This window comes from Budorcas taxicolor, chromosome 17 (genome assembly GCF_023091745.1).
Source record: "Budorcas taxicolor isolate Tak-1 chromosome 17, Takin1.1, whole genome shotgun sequence".
In the NCBI taxonomy this organism is placed as follows: domain Eukaryota; kingdom Metazoa; phylum Chordata; class Mammalia; order Artiodactyla; family Bovidae; genus Budorcas; species Budorcas taxicolor.
This window is the reverse complement of record NC_068926.1, coordinates 64559885-64580453: the sequence shown is the minus strand read 5'-3', so window position 1 is coordinate 64580453 and position 20569 is coordinate 64559885. Positions and strand designations below refer to the sequence as shown.

The following is a 20569-nucleotide window of genomic DNA, read 5'->3' as shown; positions in this document are numbered from 1 at the left end:
CAGGGCAGGAGGACGCACTTACGCTCCTCCACCTCCTGCTTCAGGTACTCCAGCGCGCGGGCGAACGCGGACCGCAGCTCCTCCAGCTCTTTACTCGAGTCTGTGAGAAAGCACAGGGCAGGTTCAACTCTTCGACACCACATACCACGTCTTCTAAGTGCTGTCCAATCCCATACTGATACCCCCTGAGCTCACGCTGGGGACGCCGAATAGAACACTGCCCGTTCCTGCCCTGATCACACACGGGACGGGGGGCAGACCCATGATAGCGCACGTCACAGACGGTGCAAGGACAAAGGGGGCCAGGGGGCCAGGTGGGGCCACAGTGGAGGGGTCTTCCCCAAGCCGGCAGAAGAGCCAAAATCCACCTGCATGCGTTAAGCAAGCACCGGTGGGGCGCGGGGGGGGGGGGGGGGGGTGGGGGTGGGAGCACAACAGGGCTCTGGTTGCTCTTTGTTATTTTCTTTTCAGGAGGGAGGAAGGCAAGGGATCCCATGGAGGCAGAGGTTCAACGACTGACTAAAGGGAACACAGCCGTCCCGCGTAAAGAACTATTCAGGACACACAGACGGGAGAAACGAGACTGAAGAGGTTGGCAGGGGCCAGCGTAAAAGGCAAGGACATTCCTCTCTCCCTTTAGCGTCTACGGCGTGACTCAGCACAGACTGAAACAGCTACAGTGTCTACCAGCGGCTGGTCTACATCGCTTGCCCCATCGTGAGGTATTCGGGCCACTGCCTCCTCCCACCAAAAGACATGCGAAGACACAGTTCAGTTCTGATAGAAACACAGGAACTTTAATACCTTGTTTGAAGTCGACCCTTCTCCTCAGGTAATCAAGGTATGCCTGCCAGATCTCCACATAGTCGGTGGCCTGAATGAAGCCAGCACTGAGAGCTTTTTCAAAGGTCACTAGAGTTGAAGAAAAAGCCAGGATTTGTGGTCACTTCAAGAAGAAGCTAATATAAAATTATCAAGATTATAAAAACCTCTTATAAAACACTATATGGCTAACAGTAATAATGGGATGGAACCAAGTGAAATGAGCTAGAGAAATATTCAGAAGGAAGGCTACCACAGCGGTGCACAAACTGTGTGTTTTGTAGACAGGGCAAGTCCCACAGGGGGCCGTGCAGTAAAGTGCTCCAGGTCAACTGAGCTGGAGAAAAGACGACGACTCCCAGGAAAATCGTGGCGAGTAAGACATTAAAAGGTTTTAAGAAGTCAAAAATACATCTAGTTTATCTCTCACTTAGAGCCCTTTTTGTCATAACACCAAATATTCCAAAAGAACAATGACTCTGTCACAGTCCAACGTTCTTGACTTGGGACAAAAGCTTAGACGTCTTCCCACAGAAACAATCCGCACCCGAAATCACGCGGTGTTCAACTCCGTGTCTCTCCAGAGCCAGGAGGTACCGACTCCACAGGGCAACCGTCCACGGGCAGTTTCGAACAGCACGACTGTGTGCAGACAGGACTAGGTCCTTGACTTTCAGCTGCCGGTCCTATGATAAAGAATGCCAGGTCAGCAGACAAAGTTTCATTCAGGCGCCACCATTCAAGACACTCTCAGCAAACCAACCAACAGAAGAAATTTCCTTAACATGGCTGGTGTCTTCAACAAAGAATCCGCCAGGGGTTTGAGGGGAGAAGAGAGAGGTAGAGAAAAACCTACAGATCAAAGAGCTTTAAGAGACATCAACCAATGCTAACGTATGGACTTAATTGAGATCCCGAGTCAACCTCTTAATACACGTGTACTGAAACAGTTACCATCAAAATGGGATCTCTAGATTTGCTTCAGAATAACATGGAAGGGGGGAATAGATAAGGAAACAGATAAAACTGGTTAAGATTATAGATCAGTTTAGACTAAGCCTTTAGTGAAGTGCTGAAGATGGGTGATGGGTACTTGTCATTTCATTTTACTAACCTGTCTGTATTTATGCAATTTTTCCATAATAACACGGTAAAAGAAAAATTAATCTGTTATAAAGTCCTTGACAGGAAGACTATGCCAACTTTTTTTCACAGTTAGTGATCAGTGTACAATGCAACACGAGGAGACTCCCTTAGTGGACCGAGCGGAGGGGGCAGCACACCGCCAACTCCTGGCACTCTTTCTGATTCTAAGTAGAACCTAAATTGGTAAAAATAGAGTGAGATTAGAACAGGTAGGTTATCTTACTAGGTACTGACTGTAACGGATCCATAAGTCTGGAACAAGGCAGTTCTCAACCAGGGCGCGCTCAAAGATCAGCTGAATGCGGGCGGGGTCGCCAATTTTCATCTCAAAATCGATGTACGCTTGATACTCGGCCAGCCTGGGCGCTTCAGCTTGCAGCTGGGGCAAAGGAGAATGGCAGTGAAGTTGCAATGGGCTACGTGTCACTGTTGGAGAGCACACACATGTCCACAATAAACCATGGCGAGAATGGCCACCCCACCAATCCCCACTCTCAGAACCTCTGCACATCGGATCTGCAAGTCTGACAGACAGAATGTGAGTCCAAAGTACCACCTCATGGCAAGAGTTACAGAGGCTCCATAATCCCTTTCCTAAGTCTACTCCTAGATCACAGAGAACTGAAACCACCCATCAACCAGGAACTGCATGAAAGAGAAATACCTGGCCAATGACCACTGCTAGCCCTCTTCCGAAACAGATACGGCTTTCTTGGCCTACTGAGTGGGGTGAATGCAACCACACCAGAGTGGCTTGGTGCCCTGCGTCGCTTCACGCCTGTCATTCCAAGTATCGGCTCCTGCCAGAGCGCAGGCACACGCAGGAGACGGAAGAGGCTATGTATGGCCACTGTGCACTGGCCCAGAGACAGCCAGCCAGAAGTCTCGTTAGACAAAGTCCTCTTGTTCAGCTCATTCTCTCCTCAGCCACTCCCTGCTGATGGTCAAAGCAAAACTCAACTGGCCCAGGATTTCACGAATGAGGCTTTGTGAAGGGTAGTGGCGTTGTGTTAGCCGCTCACTTACGGCCAACTCTTTGCAGACTCCATGGACTGCAGCCTACCAGGCTCCTCTGTCCATGGAATTCTCCAGGCAAGAATCCTAAAATAGGTTGCCATTCTCCTTCTCTGACCCAGGGATCAAACCCAGGTCTCCTGCACTGCAGGAAGATTCTTTACCATCTAAGCCACCAGAGAAGCCCTCTGTGAAATACACCTAAATGCCAATTATTCACATGTGAAAAAGAGAGTGCTCATGCGGGCCAGCTCTGATCTTAAAAAGATGAGACTGGAGAGGCTCAGTTTCTACTAAATAATGCCAAAAATCAGTTACCCAGGCAAACTGTGCCACTGAAAATGGCAGAAAATACTAGATTGAATATTGAAAAAAAAAAATTCTTGCAAATCAACCAACTGGGAAAGAAACAAGACATATCACAAACAAAATCTAAATGAAGGTGGTTAAGCTAAGGGAAGGCTAAGCTTTTGCCAGTTTAAGAGATAATATTAAGAATTTGATCTTTACAACAATCCCAGGAGGCAGTTATCATTTCAATCCCATCAGACATTTGAGGAAACCAAGTCACAGGAGTAAAGTCCTAGCCCAGAGCTAAAAGCTGTGTTCTTACTCACCAGCCCATTAAAGATACCAAAAGCAGAGCCAAGAAGTTCAACAAACCTTAAGCAGGATAAATACAAAGAAACCCACACACCTGGCCCTACTGTAACCAAACTGCCGGACATCAAACCAAACCAAAGAAGTCTTGAGACTTCACTGGTGGTTCAGTGGTTAGGACACTGCTCTTCAAACGTGAGGAAAGAGGGTTTGATCCCTGCTCAGGAAACTAGAATCCTATATGTGCAGCCAAAAAATAGAGAAATAAAACAAAAACAAACAAAAGACAATGACATCTTAAAACTGGCCAGGGTACAAACAAGAATTTCCTTCCAAGAAGCAAAAGTTCTTTAAGACAGCTGACTTCTCAGCAGCACAACAGAAGCCAGAAAGACATATTTAACTGCTCAGAGAACAGAACTGTCAGCCTAGAATTCTATATCCTGCGAAATCAACTCTCAAGGAGAACAAAGACCTCTTAAATAAAAACAGAAAATGTTACAAATAAATATCCAAGCACATGACACTAAAGGGTGGACTTGAAGCAAAGGAAAAGTGACTCCAAGTGAAAGATCTAGGGTGTGGTGAGAGGAAGCCGAGAAAGCCGGAAATGTGCGCAGCAAGCGCGACCACACAGGTGCTGCAAAACGCAGCATTAACAGTGACCTGCGGGCCAACTGAAAGACAAGAAACTCGAGAAAACAAAAGCAGAAGCCTGAGGAGCGGTGAATGAAATAAAAAATATTCTAAGGCCAAGAAAAGGGAATAAAGGTCATTTATAACTAATACCATGTGTGTATTACTGTCAACACAGAAAATTCTCCCAAATCTATACATTACCAGTATTAATAAGGACTGAACAAGTTTGATTAAAATACCACTAAAAATTACATTTTATATACCAGGAACAAACAGCTAGAACAGAAAATCTTTAAAAAGATATTGCTTACAACAGTATTAAAAACACTTAGAAATACATCTAAAAATGTGTTCAAGGCACTGGATAAATTTATAAGACCTCAAAGAAAGATAAGACCTCAACAGCAGAGGCCTATACCATGTTCATGAACTAACACCAAGAAAAGATGTCCTTTTCATCACAGGGGACTGGGATGCAAAAGTAAGATGTCAAGAGACACCTGGAGTAACAGGCAAGTTTGGCCTTGAAGTACAAAATGAAGCAGGGCAAAGGTTAACCCAGTTTTGAAAAGAGAATGCACTGGTCATAGAAAACACACTCTTCCAACAACACAAGAGATGATTCTGCACATGAAATTCACCAGATGGTCAATACCCAAATCAGGTTGATTACATTTGCAGCTGAAGATGGAGAAGCTCCATACAATCAGCAAAAACAAGACCTGGAGCTGACTGTGGCTCAGACCATGAGCTCCTTATTGCCAAAGTCAGACTTAACTTGAAGAAAGTAGGAAAAACCACTAGGCCATTTAGGGATGACCTAATCAAACCTCTATACACAGGAAGTGACAAATAGGTTCAAGGGATCAGATTTGATAGAGTGCCTGAAGAACTATGGACAGAGGTTTGTAAAACTGTACAGGAGGCAGTGATCAAAACCATCCCCAAGAAAAAGAAAGGCAAAATGGTTCTCTGAAGAGGTCTTACAAATAGCAGAAAAAAGAAGAGAGCAAAAGGCAAAGGAGAAAAGAAAAGATAAATCCATCAGAATGCAGCGTTCCAAAGAACAGCAAGGAGAGAAGAAAGCCTTCCTAAGTGAACAATGCAAAGAAAGAGAGTAAACAAAAGAAAGACTAGAGATCTCTTCAAGAAAATCAGATACCAAAGGAACATTTCATGCAAAGATGGGCACAATAAAAAATGGTATGGACCGGACAGAAGCAGAAGATACTAAGAGGCTGCAAGAACTGTACAAAAAGGTCTTAATGACCCAGATAACCACAATGCTACGATCGCTCACCTAGAGCCAGATATCCTAGAGTGTAAAATCAAGTGGCCTTAGGAAGTATTACTACAAACAAAGCTAGTGGAGGTGATGGAATTCCAGCTGAGCTACTTAAAACTCCTAAAAGATGATGCTGTTAAAGTGCCGCACTCAATATGCCCAACAAATTTGGAAAACTCAGCAGTGGCCACGGGACTGGAAAAGGTCAGTTTTCATTTCAATCCCAAAGAGAGCAATGCCATAGAATGTTCAAACTACCACACAACTGCACTCACTTCACATGCTAGCAAGGTAATGCTAAAAATCCTTCAAGCCAGGTTTCAACAGAACGTGAACCGAGAACTTTCAGATGTTCAAGCTGGATTTAGAAAAGGCAGAGAAGCCAGAGATCAAGTTGCCAACATCCGCTGGATCATAGAAAAAAAAGAGAATTCCAGAAAAACATCTATTTCTGTTTCGATGACTATGCTAAAGCCTTTGTGTGAACCACAACAAACTGCAGAAAATTCTTCAAGAGATGGGGATACCAGACTACCTTACCTCCCTCCTGAGAAACCTGGATGCAGGTCAAGAAGCAACAGTCAGAATCAGACATAGAACAACAAACTGGTTCAAAATTGGGAAAGGAGTACGTCAAGGTTGTATACTGTCACCTTGTTTATTTAATGTATCTGCAGAGTACATCATGCAGAAAGCTGGCCTGGAGAAATCGCAAGCTGGAATCAAGACTGCTGGGAGAAATATCAGTAATCTCAGATCTACAGATAACACCCCCCTAACAGCACAAAGTTAAGAGGGACTAAAGAGCCTTAATGAAGGTGAAAAGGAGAGTGAAAACGCTGGCTTAAAACTCAACATTCAAAAAACTAAGATCATGGCATCCAGCCCCATCACTTCATGGCAAACAGATGGAGAAACAATGGAAACAGTGACAGACTTTATTTTCTTGGGCTCCAAAATCACTGAAGATGGTGACTACAGCCATGAAATTAAGACGCTTCCTCCTTGAAAGAAAAGCTATGACAAACCTAGACAGCATATTAAAAAGCAGAGATATCACTTTGCTGACAAAGGTCCTTATAGTCAAAGCTATGGTTTTTCCAGTAGCTATATACAGATGTGCTAGTTGGGCCAGAAAGAAGACTGAGCACCAAAGAATTGACGCTTTCAAACTGTGGTGCTGGAGAACACTCTTGAGAGTCCCTTGGACAGCAAGGAGATCAAAGCGGTCTATCCTAAAAAAAAAATCAACCTTGAATATTCAATGGAAGGACTGATGCTGAAGCTCCAATACTCTGGCCACCTGATGCGGACAGCCAACTCATTGGAAAGAATCCTGATGCTGGGAAAGACTGAAGGCGGGAGAAGCAGGCGTCGGAGGATGAGATGGTTGGATGGCACCATCAACTCAATGGACATTAAGTCTACACAAGCCCCAGGGGACAGTGAAGGACAGGGAGGCCTGGCATGCTGCAGTCCACGGGGTCACAAAGAGCCAGACACGACTGAGCAACTGAACAGCAACAACAGACCATGTTCACAGACTGGAAGGTTCGATGTTTAAAAAATGCAAATTCTTCAACAATTCACCTACAGATTGAATGCAATTCCCATCAAAATTCAAAGGAGTCCCCTGGCAGTCCAATGGTTAGGACTCTATGCTCTCACTGCCAAGGGTCCGAGTTCCATCCCTGGTCAGGGAACTAAGATCCTACATGCCGCACAGTGTGGCCAAATAAAAAAAATAGTAACGATAATATTATGAAGTAGAACTTGAAAAATTCTCATTCTTAACGGAAGCATTAGCAGCTAAAGAAAGCCAAGGCCCTCTAGGAGAGGAACGGCATGAATGGGACTCATGCTACCCAAGATCAAAACTTAATTATAAAACCATCGCATCACTGCAACAGTGTAACATAAACCAGCGGGGTGGAGCAAAGAGCCCAGAAATGGACCCACACAGAAATGGACAGCTAATCCCTGACAGGCATGGGGCAACACATGAGTGAGGGCCAGGGAGAATTACCAAAGTCAGCAATGAACAACTGTTTCTCTACATAAAAAACGAAGTTAGCCCACACCTCAGACCATGCCCAAAGATCCATTCCAGATGAAAGCTGAAAAACAAACAGCAAAACTATAAATTTTCAGAAGAAAAACAAGAGCTAAGTCGATCAGTGACCCCAGAGTACAGAGAGAATTCTTATTCACAAATTCTAAGAGAAAGAACGATAAATCCAATTACATTACAATCAAGAACTGTTCACTGGGCTTCCCTGGTGGCTCCGTGGTAAAGAATCCGCCTGCCAGCGCAGGTGTGGGCTGGATCCCTGGTCCGGAAAGATCCCACACGCCCAGGAGCAACTAAACCTGTGAGACGCCACCACTGAGCCTGCGCTCCCGAGTCCGGGAGCCACGTGCCCTAGAGCCCGTGCTCCGCAATGAGAGAAGCCACCGCAACGAGGGGCCCGCGCACCGCAACTCAAGAGAAGCCCCTGCAGCGAGACAGACCCGGCGCAGCCAAACTAAGTAACATCACTTAAGAACAACTAGTCATCAAAACATGCCACTGCGGGGGGGGGAATGGCAACAACAGGCCACCGACTTGGGAGGAAGAAATCGCAATACATGCAACCGAAAGTATGCATGAAGACCCAGGACGCCCAGATGTCAGCTAGAAAAAATCTGACAAACCGAAAGAAAACTGAGTGAAAGACTTTAACAGCTACTTCAAAGATTTTTTTAAAAAAGGAAATCTGAGGTGTGAAAAGACGCTCAACTTCATTAGTAATGAAAGAGAAATGCAAATTAAAACTGGGCTTTCAAATCCATGAGACTGGCTAAAATGTCAACATCCCAGCTGGCAGGGCAATGAGAACACTAAGATATTGCCGGCAGAAGCAGCGGCTACAGCCTGGAAACAGTTCAGCTCTGCCTCAGGACCCAGCACTTCCTTCCACTGTGACATAGGTACCTCAACAATTGCTACATATGTGCCTAAAGAAACTCTTTTTCACATGTACCAAGAGATACGTCTGAGAATCATCAGAACAATTCTCCTCCTCCTAGCAAAACACTGGATACAACCCAACTACCTATGAAAGGGATAGTTTATACACAGACAACCTTACAGTAAACAAATGGACTGTAACTATACTTATCAACGTCAAACTCAAAGACATCTTGAATGAAAAGAAAATATACAGCCTGATTCCATTATACAGAAGCTCAAAACCAAGCAAAACTGAACTATACATTAAGGATACGTCCATAGGGCATAAAACTATAAAGAAAAGCAAGGGGATGATGGTCACAAGTCAGGAAAGTGGCTGCCTCTCGGGAGAGGGAGGAGGAAGCAGCCGGAGAGGGCACAGAGGAGACTCCTGAGGGACCGGCAATGCGCTTCTTCTTAACCTGGGTGGTGGGCACATGGACGCTCACTCTCATCAGGATGGAAACTGAATGTACACATTCATCCACTCTACACATTTCATGACAAAGATACTGTTTTACTCGCAACTGTTGATGTAGGGAGCAGCTGGGAGAGAGACATTTGACGCAGAAGGGGCCATACTCACCAGGGCTTCCTCATAGGGTTTGTATTTCTCCAGCTGCTGCAGTGCTTTGTTGTAACTCTGAATTACTGACTCTGGAATGGGGTCTTCAGACCATTCCTCATACTCTGCAAACGTTGCTTCCATATCTATTGAGAGATGGAGTCAGCCCCGTGGGTCTGGCCATTGGGTTTTATCATCTCAAACACAGAGTAAACTCTGAGACAGGTGCCCCAGGCCCCTCGCGCATCTCTGGCCATGGGCTCTTACTGACTGAACCCTGACCTCTTCTGCTGAGCCCTGTTTTGGCCCCAGACTCTGTCTTGAAGCACTATCCTGGGCAGCCCTACCAGCTAATCCAACCATCAGTACATGGAACTAACAGCAAGGCTAGAACCACACGTGCGTACTGCTTCCTGTGTTCTAACACTTCACATCCATTACCTCATTCAAGCCTCACAGTTCTGCAAGGGAGGTTCTACAGTGATTCCCAAGCTGCGGCTGAGGAAACACACGCAGAGGGTCACGTCACCCGGCCACAGTCAGTGGCAGAGCGAGGCTCTGAACCCAGGCAGTCTTCTGCCTCAAGTTCATGCTCACTCACCATGCTGCACTATCTCACACTGGTATGTGAGGTGAAATGTGCAAGCCAGCTCCGCTCTGGACTTTTCTGCTTGTCACCCAAGGATTCAACTGAAGAGGCACTTTATAATTTGTCAAATCAAACCCAAATAAACCAGGGAAGTAAAAAGAGAAGTAACACCTGGGTTCAAGTGAAGCCGCTCAGAGGTTCCCAAGGTGCGTGGTGCATAACCGCACCCAGGGAACACACAAGACGGTGGCCTCGAACCCTTCCCACGCTTGGGAAAGTCCTCCCAGTGCTTCTTGCATTCAAAAAAAGGAGGTCTGGCTTGCCAAATTACGTTCACACGAAAAAGAATCTTGCCCAACCCCCAAAAAATTCACACAGAGCTACTCCAATCAACTATGCTCATGAACCAAATCACCTCCAAAGCCCACGTAAAATATCCACCCTGTAATGGAGGTTTCTTCTGAAGGGAAAATGCTTATGACAGAACTCTTATTCCCCCAGAAAATACAGAGGGTCAGCTTCCCTAGTCCTTTCAGAGACCCTGTCTCCGCCCACCCATGCACCACGTCTTAACATAGGAAACTGGGAGTCCCACCTCTAACCCTCACAACTCTCCTGAGCATTAACAATCCAAGATACATTTTTACCCAGGGCCTTGTCAACAGTGACCTCCGAAAAGAAAACAAACCCCAGCCACGGCTGCCTCATGAGATGCTGGGAAAGGCCTAATCATGACACGCCCCAAAGCGCCGACTGCTGACGGGGCAGTTTCTCTTACCGTAGAGTGGGATCGCCAGCTGTCGCCGGAAGAGACTGTGGACTTTCTCCAGCTGTGAATCAAAGGTTTGTTCCCAGTCAGAAGGGGAAAGGAAGCCAGCCATGGGCTAAAGAAGCAAACCCGTAGTAAATAACAAACTTTGGTTCTGCCTACTTCAAAAATTATTTTAGCACATTTTTAGCTCACACTAAAAAAAATTGATAGGACCCCTTACACATGAAGTGTTATGCCAAAGTATTAGGCTCAAATGTCAATGTTATCTCTACCAAGTGACGGTGATGGGGAGAGCAAGAAGGAATCTAAGAAATGGACCCAAAAGACTATCATGAGATAGGACAGAGGCATCGCAAGTATCAAAGGCTCGTGGCTTGCTTCAGGCTGGTTTTTAGGGCTGTCTGCAGCTATCAAGGGAAGAAGTCAGGAAGGACTCCTGGAGGAGCGGGCACTGGGGACACGTCTGCAGGCTCTCCAGAACTAATGAGACAGAAACAGACTCCCCAGTGAATGAACAGCAGGAATCGAAGCACAGCAGCAGCAACTGCAGGACCACTGAGGGGAGCGCGGGACCCGAGTCCACACGGGGTCACGACTGACACGTGTCAGCCAGAGGCTCTGCCCCGCGCCTCAGTGAGGGTGGGGGGCAGGCACCACCGCACGTTCTTCAACAGGGACTCCATCCAGAAGGGCCTGGGCGCTCGTAATCATGATGATCTAAGTGATACAGGGCTCCACTGTGCACCAACAACAGTGTGTCACACACATCGTGGGGGAGACACCAGGGAGTGGACTCTAAAACCCTATAAATCATAGTCTAGTCTGAAAAAACGCAATCATGGTGAGGTCAAACCTCATAGTTACTATGGGACACACTCTGTATGTACAGTATACAAGGACAACCAAGTCACCCCTTCAAAATTATATATATAAACATATAATTTGAATGAACATATTTACATTTTAATATAAATTATATTTTATATTACATTAGCAGATAACATATGTATATATTAATATAATCTATATTTATATATTATACTAATATAATTTGAATGTTATATTAACAACATAATTTGGGGGGGGTGACTTGGTTATCCTTGTACATTCACCTGGAACCATAACTAAAACAGCAGTATTTTTAAACACTACAAAAAGCTTGTAGGGAATCTGCTTTTTAGTCAAGGAAGACATTCCTACTATTCCACAAAGATACTTGATTTTATTTACTTTACTGCCCACCCACTAAGGGATGGGCAAAGACCGTTTTGTTAACTGTGTTCTTCCAAGACCACTAATGAAGACTGGTAAGCGGCTGACAGAAGGCAAGCATTGGGCACTCACCCGGGCAGCTTCCGCGATGGCACTTTCAAACTCCCGGTATGCCTCCCAGATGGCAAGTCCCTTGGTCATGTGTAACCCAACGGACGAGAGGGCCCTTTCAAACACAGAGCGGACTTTCTCGAGGCCACCCTTCTGACCAATCCCGCCGACTGAATACTGGCCGTACTCTAGCCAAATGTTAGGACCTAAAAACGAGAGGTATATTCAGGATAGGAAATGCCCGAATGTAAAAACTTTTGTTCTGAAGCAAACAGAAGAAATGAGCCCACTGAAAAAGTGCTCATTCGTGGAGAAAGAGCACAGCATCACCGACAGGCATCCCAGGTCACCTGTATGAACACCGCAGCCTGAGAAGAACGTCTACCCGACGCGCCTACGAAGCATCAGCAGTGAGACCTGACTGTGTAAGCAGTACACGCCAGGTGGTAATATGTAATCTTACGACTGGTTATAAAGCGGATTTATTAAAACTGAAGGAACCCTTAACAGATTTCAATGAAAATAGTTAGAAATCTGAGTGAATTTTCAGAAAGACTGCAAAGCCTAGACTGTTCCAACTTTTAAATCTTGATTCATCTTTAAGCCTTCTGATTGAAATGGAAAAAAAAAAGTACCAATCCTGTTACCAAAGATTTTAAATCTCTAAAATACAACAAAGAGACCTGGCTGCCTTGCTTCCTTCCCTCTTTAATAAACTTTCTATATGCTCACTCCTGCAGCTTTAAAACTAATGAATTAAACTCTTGATAAACGCATTGTTTTTTACCAAACACATTTTGCCTATTAAGTCACTTTTCAGAGATCTGGAAATAATTTGATGCTTATACACTAATCTTTGAAAATAAAAATTCTAAAAAGATAAAGCTAACATGAGAATTCCCGCATGTTTTCCTGAGGCTTGCTTTTTCAATGAAATAAATCTATTCCAAAGAACTTAGCTAAAGTTTGTTAGCGGCTCTGTTTTCACTCACCAGTACAGAGCTGCCACATGGGCTGTGAAATACAAAATGAACTAGCTCTCTGAGGCAGAATCCTCCTTTAGTGAGGGTTAGTCAGGTTTACAGGGGGCTCTACACTTCTCACAAGGGGAAATACCCACACAGGGAGTGAGGACAATTAAACAGGGAAAAGGGATATTTAATTAACAATGGGGGCTTTTTTAAAAAACATTTTATCCACAACATTGTCTGATACAGTCCTCAGTGTCTGCAGAGAAAATATTTTAGAGACTTATATACCATCAAACTGGATTTAAAGAGAGGTAAAGCGTTCACACTTCACTTTCACTGAAGTGAAAGACCAGCAGACCAGGCAGATCTCCGTGGTGATGGAAGATTCTGTAGCTCGAGACAGTGGTGAAATAAAATATCACAAAACTATATACAGACATTGTATGTACCAAGGGCCGTTTCCTTGAGTTTGTCCTACAGTCATGGGGCTTCCCTGGTGGCTCAGTGGAAAAGAACCTGCCTAGAGCGCAGGAGACACAGGTTCGATACCTGGGTTGGGAAGATCCCCTGGAGGCGGGCATAACAACCCACTCTAGTACTCTTGACTAGAGAATCCCATCAACAGAGGAAGGAGCCTGGTGGGCTACAGTCCATAGGGGCGCAAAGGGTGGGACACGACTGAAGTGACTGAACACGCATATACTAGTCATAAGATACTGGCAGAGACTGGATCAAGAAAGTACACAAGACCTCTCTGTACCATCTTCGCAAACTCCTATAAATCCATAATAATTTCAAATTTTTTTAAGTTTTTTAGTATGAGATGGCTGGATGGCATCACTGACTCGATGGACGTGAATCTGAGTGAACTCCAGGAGTTGCTGATGGACAGGGAGGCCTGGCATGCTGCGATTCATGGGGTCACAAAGAGTCGGACACGACTGAGTGACTGAACCGAACTGAGTATAGGGGGAAAAGAAGCATCCTGTCCAAAGCTTCTAAAATTCCATTCAATATGTAAAAGGTAACCTCTTTAGTCACCTGGAAATAGCAGCTAAGTTCTCCCTGGAGACAAATGCTGGGGGCGAGTCTATTCACCTCCTCCCTTCAACTGTTTCGTCCACTCGCGTTGTGAAACCAAAAGCCTCAACTGAAAACCACAGACAGTGATGATAATAACCGCACTCCAGTCTTTCCCACTGCTGGTCGGAGGACTTTCCTGGGGGCGGCGCCTCATGGTGTGGCCCCGGCAGCCGAGAGGGACGCGAGGGGAGCCCGCCAGACCCGCCTGGGCCGGCCCGCAGGGGACTCACAGATATAATCCTTCACCGCGCTCTCGAAGAGGCCGCACACGTGCTCCCGGTCCAGGCCGCCCGCGGCCATGCTGGTCTCGTCGTGCAGCCACTCCAGCCAGAGCTCTGCAAGACACCCGCGCCCGCGTCACTGCCCGTCCCGCGGCCCCCGCTCAGCAGGCGGGCGGAGCAGGCGCCGCACCCCGCGGCGTCAGCACGCACCCCGCGGCGTCAGCACGCACAGGCTCCGTCTGCCTCATACACCCTGGCCCCGTTCACAGAAATTCAATTCTTACGACCTGCACCAAGCACACACGAGGCTGAGGCTTCCAAGGAAGATCAACTCACTGGAGTCATAATATCCCTCCAGCTACGGGGCGTTTCATTTTCTGCAAAGTACGTACACACTTTCTCTTTCAGTATCTATCAAAATCCTGTGAGGCAGGCAACAGTAACATTAGTAACAGTGGCATCTGTCCAAGCATTTACGACACGCCAAGCACGTGTTAAGCGAGGCACACAGAATGCCTTGTGAGCAGAAACTACTGTTATCCCCATCGTACTGCTGGGAAAACTGAGTCTTAGAACGCTTATATAATGCACTTAATGTCACACAGCTAGAAAGACATCTGAAAGGCAATCGGATGTCAGCTTCTACACTCCACAGTCATGCTTTGTGGGAGGGAAAGGGGGACAGAGCTGGATCTAGAATCTGTGTTACCTCACTTGTCCCTAAAAGATCAATTACGTATACGCATGGAGATTTAACTACAGAGATGCTTGGCGTAATCACATTTCAAATAAGCAACTTAAGTAGAAATAACTTAAATGCCCAATTACTGTGGACCAAATAAGGTATGAAACATTTAAATTTAGAAGTGCTTATGAAAGTTTAACTATACTACAGTTACAATTATCTGTTTCTGAGATAACAAATTAAATACATAAATACCAGAATGGGAAACAGAAAGGGAATGGGGAAATTTTAATTACATAGAAATATTTTATCATAACATTACGAGAAAGAAATCAAGATTTGAAACGTGACTCAGTACTGCATGACCACAACTATGTGTAGCAAAACCCTAGAAGATGAGAAACTAAAAGTCACTGACTTTGGATGGATTTTCTTCTTTCCACTACACTTATCTATTCCGAATTTTTTATGAGGAGCATGCCCCACTTTCAGCACGGGAAAAAAGACCCTTCAACTCTCTGTGTTTGTGAGAGCAGCTTGGCTGCGGAAGCACCACCTTCGGTCAGAGGGAAGATCTCGCTCATCTTCTGGCGCGCCATCCTCACTTTGGTCAGCTCCCCTTCCAGCCGGAGCAACCGGATCAGGTCCACGTGGCAGTTGTAGTCATAGACGTTGATAGACAGCTGGAAGGAAAAGGAACACAGGTGGAAACTTAGAATGCGATCATCAAAACAACTCACCTTCTGTCACCACCGGCGAAAGCGCACGCCTGCTACAAGCACAAGATACATGTTTTCTGGAAGAGTCACAGAAGCAGCGAGGCAACATTTCCCTCAGGAAGATGGAGAAAAATACACAAGAGGCTTTTTGTTTCTTCTGAGCACACCACTCGGCGAATGTGACCCCACTTCCCTGACCAGGGGTTGAACCTGGGCCCCTGGCAGAGTCCTAACCACTGGACCGCCAGGGAATTCTGAGAGACATTTTAAAATAAATGGAACACTCCTTCAAATCTGTTACAGGTCCTGTCGGAACACACTTGGTTCTCCCAGAAACACTGGAAACAGTCTAATGAAACAAACACAGAGTGACCTGAGGCAAATCACTCACTTTTCTAAGCTTCCCTTCTCTCATCTGTCAAGTGGGATACACCACCAGAGGGTGAGAATTCTGAAAGGTAACTCAGTATCACACTGTAGCGCATGCCAGGGACATGTATGAAGAGTTCTTTTCTTTTACTGACAAACAAATGAAAACCCCGCCAGGAGAAACAAGAATGGGGACAGACTGGTACCAGATGAAGGTGAGTGACAGGCACAAAAAGATTTATTTTATAGGCACAAAAAGATTTATTTCAAACTTTCCAAACTAAAAGTTTAATAAACTAAGATCACTGCTTCCAAAGATACTGGACATCTGAAACGAAGGGAAACTAAAAGCACCTGTCACTAGCAGGCTTTTACTCTTAAACAGCTAGAGGAACCTCTTCAGAGAGGAGGAGAATGTTAAGAGAAGCCTTGGAGCATCAGCAAGAAAGAGCAGAACTACAGGTAAGCACAACAAACGACCCTTCTCTTCCTGACTCTCCTAAACTGTGTGCGACAACGGAAATACTTTCAGACTACCTGACACCCGAGACGACGACACTAGAAAGGACAAGTGGTAGAGACCTAAATGGGAGGAATATTTCAACACTTTACTCAGGGATAAAACACAAATACCATGTAAATCAAATACACTGAAATGCTCAAAGCAACTACTAAGAAACTATACAGACCAAGACTCTAAAAATTGGTATGAGTAACCAAGCTGGAATCCAAAGAATGTCCAGGTAACCCAAACAAAGGCAAGAAGAAAGAACGCTGAGAACAAGAAACACAGGAAACAAAAGAGAATAAAATGTCAGGCTTCAGACCTAATATATCGGCAATTGCCTTTAAAGGACCTGGTTTAAACATGCTAATTAAAAGGCAGAGAATAGCAGAATGAATAAAAACACAACCTATCTGAATGCTGATTACCAGAAACTCACTTCAGATTCAACTGAAAGGATGGGGGGCTTCCCTGGTGGCTCAGTGGTGAAGGCCGCCTGCCAGTGCCGGAGACGCGAGGTTGAGCTCTGATCCCGGGAGGTCCCACCCGCTGCACAGCAAGCCTGCTGCTGAGCCTCTGCTCTAGGGCCCGGGCAGCCACACGACCAAGCGCTCCTGCCGCAATTACTGAAACCCACGCGCCCTAGGGCCTGTGTCCACAACAAGAGAACCCGCCGCAATGAGAGGCCCACATGCCACAGGTAGAGAGCAGCCTCCACTCACCACCACGAGAGAAAAGCCTGCAGGGCAACAAAGACCCAGCGCAGCCAAACATAAATAAGCAAATAAAACTATACAAGGCAGAAGCACGGGGAAAGATCTAGCACGCAACCAACAGAAAGAAGCAGAGGTGGCTATACTAATACCACATGAGACAGACTTCAGCGCAAAGAAAATGGTCAGAGATCAAATAGGACATTACGTGATGATAAAAGGATCAACCCGCCAGAAGACAAAACAATCCCAAACGTGCAGGCGCCAAACAACAGAATCTCAAAACCGAGGAAGCAAAAACTGATACAGCTAAAAGAAGAAACAGACACCCCCACAGTTACACTGGGAATTTCAAAGCCCCCACTCAGAAACTAAAAGAACTGTCAGATTATCAGCAAGGATATAAAAGAACTCAACACCACCATTAACCAACATGATCTAATTGCTATATAAAGAACACCCTCCCAACAATAACAGGGTAACACAGTCTTCTCCAGGGCCCAAGGAACATTCACTGGGACCATATCCTGGGCCATAAAACAAACCTCAACAAATTTTAAAAACACTGAATCACAGAGAGTATGTTTTCTGGTAAGAAGAGAAGCAAACTGGAAATCAATTACTGTAGGAATCACTCTCTCTAAACACGTGGAAATTAAGCAGTTCAGTTCAGTTCAGTTGCTCAGTCGTGTCCGACTCTTTGCGACCCCATGAATCGCAGCACGCCAGGCCTCCCTGTCCATCACCATCTCCCGGAGTTCACTCAGACTCACGTCCATCGAGTCCGTGATGCCATCCAGCCATCTCATCCTCGGTCATCCCCTTCTCCTCCTGCCCCCAGTCCCTCCCAGCATCAGAGTCTTTTCCAATGAGTCAACTCTTCACATGAGGTGGCCAAAGTACTGGAGTCTCAGCTTCAGCATCATTCCTTCCAAAGAAATCCCAGGGTTGATCTCCTTCAGAATGGACTGCCTGGATCTCCTTGCAGTCCAAGGGACTCTCAAGACTCTTCTCCAACACCACAGCTCAAAAGCATCAATTCTTCAGCGCTCAGCCCTCTTCACAGTCCAACTCTCACATTCATACATGACCACAGGAAAAACCATAGCCCTGACTAGACGGACCTTAGTTGGCAAAGTAATGTCTCTGCTTTTGAATATGCTATCTAGGTTGGTCAGAACTTTTCTTCCAAGGAGTAAGCGTCTTTTAATTTCATGGCTGCAGTCACCATCTGCAGTGATCTTGGAGCCCAAAAAAATAAAGTCTGACACCGTTTCCACTGTTTCCCCATCTCTTTCCCATGAAGTGATGGGACCAGATGCCATGATCTTCGTTCTCTGAATGTTGAGCTTTAGGCCAACTTTTTCACTCTCCTCTTTCACTTTCATCAAGAGGCTTTTTAGTTCCTCTTCACTTTCTGCCATAAGGGTGGTGTCATCTGCATATCTGAGGGTATTGATATTTCTCCCGGCAATCTTGATTCCAGCTTGTGTTTCTTCCAGTCCAGTGTTTCTCATGATGTACTCTGCATAGAAGTTAAATAAGCAGGTGACAATATACAGCCTTGACGTACTCCTTTTCCTATTTGGAACCAGTCTGTTGTTCCATGTCCAGGTCTAACTGTTGCTTCCTGACCTGCATACAGATTTCTCAGGAGGCAGGTCAGGTGGTCTGGTATTCCCATCTCTTTCAGAATTTTCCACAGTTTCTTGTGATCCACACAGTCAAAGGCTTTGGCACAGTCAATAAAGCAGAAATAGATGTTTTCCTGGAACTCTCTTGCTTTTTCCATGATCCAGTGGATGTTGGCAATTTGACCTCTGGTTCCTCTGGTTTTCTAAAACCCGCTTGAACATCAGGAAGTTCACGGTTCACGTATTGCTGAAGCCTGGCTTGGAGAATTTTGAGCATTACTTTACTAGCATGTAAGATGAGTGCAATTGTGCGGTAGTTTGAGCATTCTTTGGCATTGCCTTTCTTTGGAATTGGAATGAAAACTGACCTTTTCCAGTCCTGTGGCCACTGCTGAGTTTTCCAAATTTGCTGGCATATTGAGTGCAGCACTTTCACAGCATCATCTTTCAGGATTTGAAACAGCTCAACTAGAATTTCATCACCTCCACTAGCTTTGTTCATAGTGATGCTTTCTAAGGCCCACTTGCCTTCACATTCCAAGATGTCTGGTTCTAGATTAGTGATCACATCATCATGACTATCTGGGTCGTGAAGATCTTTTTTGTACAGTTCTTCTGTGTATTCTTGCCACCTCTTCTTAATATCTTCTGCTTCTGTTAGGTCCATACCATTTCTGTCCTTTATCGAGCCCATCTTTGCATGAAATGTTCCCTTGGTATCTCTAATTTTCTTGAAGAGATCTCTAGTCTTTCCGAATCTGTTGTTTTCCTCTATTTCTTTGCATTGATCGCTGAAGAAGGCTTTCTTATCTCTTCTTGCTATTCCTTTTTTGGCCTCCGAATCTGTTGTTTTCCTCTATTTCTTTGCATTGATCGCTGAAGAAGGCTTTCTTATCTCTTCTTGCTATTCCTTTTTTGGCCACATCCTGCAGCACGTGGGATCCTAGTTCCCGACCAGGGATTGAACTCGCAAACCCGGCACTGGAAGGCAGAATCTTGACCACTGGACCGCAGGGAAGTCCCTAGCAATACACTTCTAAATAATCTATCGATCAAGGAGGAAATCTCAAAGAAAACTTAAAATACATAGAACTGAATGAAAATGAAAACACAGCAAATCAAAATAAGCAGACTGCAGCGAGCACCACGTGGAGAGGAAAACTTACAGAGCTACAGTCAATGTACAGAAAGAATCACACACTGTGACTGCGTGCGAGTCATTCCAGGTGCACAGGGCAAGTTCACTCTGTAAAAACTAAATCACTGGATTCCACTGTATCACAAAGAAAGAAGCAAAATTCATGGTATTGATTAATACAGAAAACAAGCATTCACAATAAACACTTTCAACTGTTGGCTCTGTAAAAGACTGCTCACGCGTGCTCAGCTCCTAGTCACGTCCGACTCTTTCAGCCCCACGGACTGTACAGCCCGCCAGGCTCCTCTGTCCCTTGGGTTTGCTAGGCAAGAATTGTGTCTCCCGCTCTGGCAGACAGACTCTTTACCACTGCACCACCTAGAAAGCCCCGTAAAAGACTGTTAGGAGGCTGCAAAGACAAGCTATAGGCCGGGGGAAAAAAAACGTATAAACAAGTATCTGGCGAAGTTAACATCTAGAAGACGTAACTCCAAATGAGTTAAAAAACAAACAATCCAAACAAAAACTGGCAAAAGACATGAACCAGACATGTACATCCTAAGAGGACACAGATGGCCAGCGAGTGCAGTGGACAGTGGTCACCATCACGAGCTGTAAGGAGCACAAACTGCCACTGCAATGAGCTATCGCTGCACACCTGTCAGAAGGCCAAAAGGGGACTTCCCTGGGGGTCCAGTGGTCAAAACCCACCTGCAGGGGACACAGGTGGGAGCCCCGGTCCAGGAAGATCCCACGTGCCGCGGGACAACTGGGCCCGCCTGCC

The 20569-nt window shown here is 45.6% G+C and overlaps 1 protein-coding gene across 3 annotated transcripts in view; it reads right to left on the bottom strand.

The window, feature by feature from the left end:
- SART3 (spliceosome associated factor 3, U4/U6 recycling protein) overlaps positions 1–20569 on the bottom strand; it is a 40080-nt gene that overhangs the window by 13233 nt on the left and 6278 nt on the right. For 2 of the 3 annotated variants that reach the window (XM_052655113.1, XM_052655115.1), the window contains exons 2-10: positions 15264–15390; positions 14032–14136; positions 11769–11953; positions 10431–10536; positions 9085–9209; positions 2192–2347; positions 1370–1508; positions 805–912; positions 23–100 (exon numbers count right to left, since the gene is read on the bottom strand). In XM_052655113.1, coding sequence (XP_052511073.1) covers positions 23–100; positions 805–912; positions 1370–1508; positions 2192–2347; positions 9085–9209; positions 10431–10536; positions 11769–11953; positions 14032–14136; positions 15264–15390 — 1129 coding nt within the window. The remainder of the gene's footprint in view (positions 1–22; positions 101–804; positions 913–1369; positions 1509–2191; positions 2348–9084; positions 9210–10430; positions 10537–11768; positions 11954–14031; positions 14137–15263; positions 15391–20569) is intronic. The other variant, XM_052655114.1, reaches the window with a different exon arrangement.